At 31.5% G+C, this 7,247-nt stretch overlaps 1 protein-coding gene across 1 annotated transcript; it reads left to right on the plus strand.

Moving 5' to 3' along the window:
- Nucleotides 1–944: 944 nt before the first annotated feature.
- LOC130934666 (transcription factor MYB118) lies at nucleotides 945–6,085 on the plus strand. Its single transcript, XM_057864214.1, has 2 exons — nucleotides 945–1,010; nucleotides 5,627–6,085. The coding sequence occupies exons 1-2, from the start codon at nucleotides 945–947 to the stop codon at nucleotides 6,083–6,085; spliced, it is 525 nt and encodes a 174-aa protein (XP_057720197.1).
- Nucleotides 6,086–7,247: the final 1,162 nt, after the last annotated feature.

Here is a 7,247-nt window from a genome sequence, read left to right on the forward strand (position 1 = left end):
GATGGTAATATATTTAAAATTATTATATATCCAAATTAAACTAAAGTAAAAGATTTTTTTTAATATGAATTATCATCATTTTCAAATATAAAATATAAATTTGTCAAGATTCTAAACCTACAAGTAAAAGTATGAACCTTGGTTAAAATGAAAAGACAAATAAAAAGAGTGGTATTTTTTTTTTACAGTAATGAGCTATGCTTGGATATTTGGCCCATTACTCATTGATGCTAAAAAAGAATAAAAGATAAATAGGTCTCTAATTTTTTTGTTTGTGGGTATTTAAGTTCTTTAATATTAAAAAATATATTTAATTCCCTCAAATTTAGCGATGGTAATGAGTCTCCATGAGACAAATACTAGCCCCCTGTCTCCCACTCCATAAGACAAAAAATTTTCCGTCCTCGCCCCATAGCCGTGGCGGGTAACAGGTACCCACCATCCGCCAGATATTCAAGTCCCCATGGATATTTACGAATTTTTTTAAAAACAAAACAAAGTAAAAGAAAACAGCAAAAATTAGCAAGAAACTTTAATTTAATTCCAATCTATATAAAAATACTACAATTATGTAGAACAATCAAATAATTTTAATTACATTATAATTAAATCAGATTTGTTTCCATCCATTCTAAATCATTTTCCAACAAAATACAATTTACAGTATAATAAAATCAAATATATTCATGCATTATATTCATAAAAACTACACAAAAGATATACAAATCAAACATTAACAATATGTATAAATCAATACAATCTTTACATATATATCATAGATGATGATGATGATTGTTGGGAAAAAAATCAAAACTTTTTGGATAATTATATAATTAAAAGAATGCAAATAGCTTGTTGGCCATTGATGATGGCAAATCTAAGGGTGATGGACCAGAGGCACGACTGTTGACGAAAAATCTGAAGAAGCTGGTAATAACATAGACATGGATGGAGTAGCTTCGTCTTCGTTGAGCAGAGGCGGAGGTGGCAACAATGCTATGAGAAGCAAGGTGAGCGACGGTGAGGGAAGAAGGTCAGAGATGTCGGTGAGGGAGGAAGGGAGAGGAAGAAACACAGAGAGGATGAGATGGGATTTAGGTTAGGATGTGAAAGTGATAGTGAAGGGATGAGTGAGTGAGTGAGGCAGAGGCTTGCGAGAATTAGGTTTCCATCATAATACACACACACACACACAAGGATATTTATGTAAATTCATTCCCATGGGTATTATACGGGTATCACGGGGAGGGTACCTTTTCCCCTGTCCCTGCCCCATTTATTAAAGCGATACTCGTTTCCCACCCCTGCAAAGGGGGAATGGCCCCCAAACCTGTCCCCCGACGGGTAAATTCCTACGGATACTCATCCGGCGAAGAAAATTGTCATTCCTACTCACATTTGAAAACACGTGACATTTATATTCTTTAATGGTGATGGGGTTAAAAAATATAACGAAAAATGCTAACTAGAGGGAGATTGATGATGTGTCAGTTATGGTGATGATATGGATGGTTGGCAAAAAGTGAAAGGGCAAATACACCTCTAGTGGCTCAGAACGACACCATTCTAATCCCTCACCCCCACTTTGTTTCTTCATAATTCCAATAACATCCATAATCGACTCCAACAATTACATCAAACCCTACAAGAAGACAAAGATGCTCTTTCTCCCTAAAAAAAGAAAGTCTTTTAGTTCATACTTCATAGTGCTATTGTGCTAAGTTGAAAAATGGTGATTGGTGAATGTGACGCTTAGATTTTTTGGCAAAAAAGCTTCCATTGTCTATAGAGGGAATGAAACTTTTCGATGTTATGTGTATTGGTGTTTAAACAGATGAGACAATACATGGTGTTGTGTGATGTTAATTATTTAATGTTTTGTGTGTGTAAAAGAAGCAAAATTTGTTTCAAGTGAATTAATTTCAAAATTTTTGAAACATGAGTTAGGGTTTGAATATAATGTATGGGGTTTAATGTGTGATTGTATTACTCTATAATGGGGTTTACATAGCATCATTATTGAAGGTTTGTGTCAAAGTTGTGTGAAACTTAGCTTTTTGTGGTGTATATATTTTTAGAAAGTCAGATACACTTATTGAAAACTTTGTTTATATTATGCTACTCTTATTAATGGGATTATAATTCTCTTAGAATTGCTTCTTTTGATAATATTTGTGTTTTGTTTAGTTATTTTTATTGAAAAAAAATTGGAATTATGACAAAACACATTTCACATATATAGCCAACTTGACAATTTTCATTACAATAGCAACAAGTACCACATTCATTTTCACCCATTTAAGACATATACATCAACATATACAACAAATAAATTAATCACAATTGATCACAAATTCAGGTGTTTCATCATTTTTGAAGATAACATCTTTTTTCCAAAGCATTCAATTTTCTTTTCAACTCTTTTCTTTCAAACAAATATTCTTCAATGTCTCCACATTCACCGTCATAGTCGGTACCCAAAGTTTGAGTCTCTATATCCCCAATTTTTCCTAGGTGTACATCAAGTTAAAGAAAATATTACAATAGCGTTGTTTAACCTGCATCAAAATGCCATACAACTAACCAATTATACACTTAACAATTTCATCCAAATATAACGCAATATCAACTTATCTTGAAGTATGGGCACCCAAAAAACAGTCTATTGGTGATTGTTCTGGACTTATAGAGAATGACATAGACATCGTAGAAACACTTTGGTGCAATCCCATCTCTCTCATCTCCTGTTGGCACAACGCAATGACTCGTGGTTGAAACGGAGCTCTCTTGTCTGTCCCCACCACGCCCTGTGCTTGAAGAGCCTTTATCACTGGCCATAGACAATCCTTCTTCAACCCCCTCCCAAACAAGTGGCAGAAGTAGAAACAATGGTTTTGGCTTCAATAGACTTTGGAAAAATAGAGCTCACCATCAAAATGGCAACATTTTACGTAAAGAACCTATTTGTCCTCTTGTAGTTGCCAACCATCCACATCATCATCGTAACAAACACAACAGTAATCTTCCCTCCAGATCAGCATTTTCCATTAACTTTTTTAATACTAACCCCACGAAGGGATATAAATGTCACGCATTTTCAAAGATGAGGAAGCTAAATATATTTTCTAATGCTGAAGGGCTTAAATATTCGTAGGCAAAAGGTTAAGAATCTATTTATCTTTTATTCAAGTTTTTTTGGAAAAACTCTAATTCCATTAACCAACTTGGGTTGGTCTAATAGTTAGCTTACTAGTCTTTTTAAGCAAGTATAAGTGAATTAGTCCTTAACCTGCTAAGATACGGGATGCCATGAAAAACCGAAAAAATCTTCTAATTCTATTATGTATTGCACACAACCCCAATAGGCCTTCAAATTGTGTTCTAGAACTTTTTGTGGAAAAATATTAAAAATCTATAATTAAACTGAATTGGCTGAGTAGCTTGTACCCATGAGCAAAACTCTGCTTCTCACTCTTAATCCAAAAACAAAAGTAGATTAGGATGTCAGAAAAGTAGACCTAGATGGTACCAGAAATGGACAGGCGATGCAATCTGGACATCGACAATTGACACCCTAATCTTTTTTGTTGTTTGAGTATAGAGAAAAGTTAGTGAAGAAAACACACACACACTTATTGGAAGCTTAATACTATGAACGAGTGAGCGATATGGAATACGATTTCTAATTTAAAGCGTGTGAGCACATGCGTGTGTGTTGATAAGGATTTAGTAAGTCTGCATGTGATGTGATGATATCTTTTTCCATATCTTCTTTCACAGGGTAAATAAGCCCCTCTAAAATCATCAAAGAGAATAAGTCTAAGAGTAATGGAGGGTTGATTTAGGGTCTGTTTGGATAGGTTCATAAGTAACTTTTTTTAACTTTTAACTTATGAAAAGGTGTAGTATTAATGTCTGATACAATTTTCAAAACAAAATTGCAATTTTCTAAAAAGCTATTTTAGTGCTTAAGGAGAAGTTAAAAAAATGACTTCTCTCATAATAAAAAGCTTTTTATCACTTTTTTCTTAAAATTAGTACTTTTAGAATTAAAAAACCAAATACAAAATAACTTATTTATAAGTTACTTTTAATATAAATATTTATTATTTAAACTATTTTTTTAAAAGTAACTTAATTAAGTTGTTTACCCAAATTGAGCCTTAGAAAGTAGTATCATAATTAGCACTGAAACTCTCCTTAGTTAGATTATGGGTCCCTATGTTAGCTTTTCTATACATATGAGAGATTTTTTTTTTGGGTTAAGTGAATTGGACAACCCTCAATTTTAGATATCACAAACATATGAGAGATCTTCACCTCCCAATCTCTCCTTATAATGTTGCGGATCCTTGTCACTAGCAACCAGTGAGTCCACCTCCAGCAGCACCTTGCGCAGTCCCAGCAATGTGGGTCATGGCATTGGCCCAAACCCAATCCATTTAGTGGTTTAAGTTTTCTTTTTTACTCTAGAATATATCAATTTTAGAAACTAGTTTTGGGAAAAAAAAATAATTGTATCAATTTATATTATCGAACTATTAATACGTACTCATTCGTAGCAACTTTTTTTAATGAACCTCTTCAAAGAATATTGATCCAAAAAATACCCATGAATAGTTGAGTTTAAATTAATACTTTAAAGTCCATTAAGATATGGATCAGGTTAAACCTAAAATTTTTTTTCATCATTTTCTTTTCATTTTTGTTGTTTTTGAACAAATTTTAATATTATTTTAACTATAAATCACTACGTCGATAAGACGATAAGATATTCTTTATACAAAAATGTTGGATCAAAATAAAACTTTTAAAAATACCATTTATCTCTGAATTACATATTGATCCATGATCCATCTACATCTATTATATTCTTCTCCCCCTTGAATAACTTGCCCTTTCATTCATAATGGATTCAAAAGTATTGCCCAGAAACTCAGTGATGTGTTTTGTTCCATCACCCACAATATTAAATAAAGTTTTATAATCGAATGAAAATATAAAACGAGTTTGCTTTGCAACTTATTAACATTAAAATTGACAAAAATATGCACATTTAATATCATAATCAATTTTACTCATCAATTATTCCATAATGTTCAATTTAAAAGATAGGGAGATTGAATGTTTTAGTAATCTTAGGAAGACAATAATTAAAGTTTATGTTATTTAACATAACATTATAATTCTATGTGTATAACATTTAGAGTTATACATTTATTATATAGAAAACATTCATGTTAGGTATACATTAGAATCGGTTATTAAAATTAGTTATCAGGTAAAATATATATTGAAATATAAAATATATATTAAAAATAAATTAAACTACACATGTATTTATATATATATATAGTGACTGGTTTTAATATACAAATAACATTTTTGTTAAATAAAATAACTTTGGAGAATTTGGATTAATTTTTTATTTTCTCCCAAATATTATATGGATCGTGTCTATTATGATTTATTGTAGTTATGTTTATGCATTAATGCTATTTGTATCTTGTCTTTTATTAACTTTGTCTATTATGATTTTCTATTTGGATTAACTTTGGACTATTATGTGTAGAGTTTCATATATTGTATCTATATTATATTGAACCTTTATTTTATACAAATATAGAAGGACTCCTGGGATGAAGAAGAGGATAAACTACTAATTGAAGCTCACAAGCAAGTTGGAAACAAGTGGGCTGAAATTGCAAGGAGGCTCCCCGGCCGCACTGAGAACACAATTAAGAACCACTGGAACGCTGCTAAGCGAAAGAAGAGTAGCAAGAGACAACCCAGGAAGAAGAAGAACCAGACTTACTTTGGGGAATCATTGCTTGAGCGCTACGTCAAAGAGGTCACTGCAGCTGATGCGGCAAAAAAGCAGCTAAAGAAATCCATGAAACAGTTGAAAATAAAGAATGAGGATTACAACCTGCAGCAGAATGCATGCATCACTGGGTATGGTGGCAATATACCAGTGAAGTTTAGTTCTAATGAAATTGGGAATGGTTCTGTTCTGATTGATGGCACAGATAACTATGTTCCAATGGAGCTTGATATGATTGGAATTGAGGCCTACATGAACTAGGCGTGCTGGCGTGGATCTCGTTTAGTTGGTAAACTAGAAATTTCATGCTTTTAATAAAGATGCATTTATATGCAAGGTTGCCGCATATGGAAACTGTTCATCTCTGTTTTGTTCTGTTTTTTATTTTTATTTTTAGTTTTTTAATCTTGTGTATTGCGGCATGGATTTTATTTTGTAATGTGATGTCGTACCTTTTTTTTATTCAGTAATTTTCGTTCTTGAATGTTCTTGAGTATTTTTCATTTGGATGAATTAGTTTGTGTTGATTTTTGGTGCAGAACTGCAGATACAGGGCTATAAGTCCATCTTTCCCCATGTTTTTATGTGTGTATCATGCTTGAATATAAGTAGTACTTCATGGCTATCCTTGGTTTTCTGATAAAAATTTTTGGCGCTAAAAATCTATTTAAGCTAAACTCCGTGTTTACAATTCACATGTAAGTTATTATTCTACTCTACTTTCTCCATGTTTTTAATGCAATTGTTGAAACAATAAGCATCGAATAAACAACTTTTTACTTATTCTACGAGCACTGAAGAATCTATATTTGTTCATAATATTGTCTAAAATATCATATTAGTTTATATAATTTTACATGAAATAGCACTAAAGTAGTACAGAAAAAAGAATTAAATCGTTCTAAAATAAGTAAATAACACCTTTTTGTAAATCACAAATTTTTCAAACAACCGATTATCAAACATTGAACTTGTGAACAAAGAAATTATTATTAGAAACAATAAAAAATAACCTTAGACTATTTGAAAAAACTCCAGAACAAAGTAATATAAATCACTCAAAGAATTTATACTAATTCAACTAAGACTTGTCTATTTCGCAAATTTTAATTCCTTTACAAGATAGTCTTTACCACAAATCTTCTCGAGTTCGACTTCATACTCATAATATCTAGCTTTTACACAACTATTCTTTCACCAGATCTTCTCATGCTAAACTCAAATATCGCTGTTAATTCAATTACAATACAAATGATTTAGGGTGTTATAAACCTATCATAGATTCAGAAACCTGATTTTCCATTATATTAAATGTTATTGAAACACTCAGAATATATTGTTTTTTCTAGATGCATGACAAAAGGAACTAAATTTAATAACAACAAATAACATTTTTAGAAGAGTATTTTTATAAACAGAATAT

Source organism: Arachis stenosperma, chromosome 6 (genome assembly GCF_014773155.1).
Source record: "Arachis stenosperma cultivar V10309 chromosome 6, arast.V10309.gnm1.PFL2, whole genome shotgun sequence".
Taxonomy (NCBI): domain Eukaryota; kingdom Viridiplantae; phylum Streptophyta; class Magnoliopsida; order Fabales; family Fabaceae; genus Arachis; species Arachis stenosperma.

What these genes read in the sequence shown, in the direction of transcription:
- LOC130934666 (XM_057864214.1), top strand. Translation starts at nt 945, where the DNA reads ATGGATGGAGTAGCTTCGTCTTCGTTGAGCAGAGGCGGAGGTGGCAAC. An exon ending in ACAATGCTATGAGAAGCAAG is followed by an intron (nt 1,011 to 5,626) that starts GTGAGCGACGGT and finishes ATACAAATATAG; the next exon opens with AAGGACTCCTGGGATGAAGA.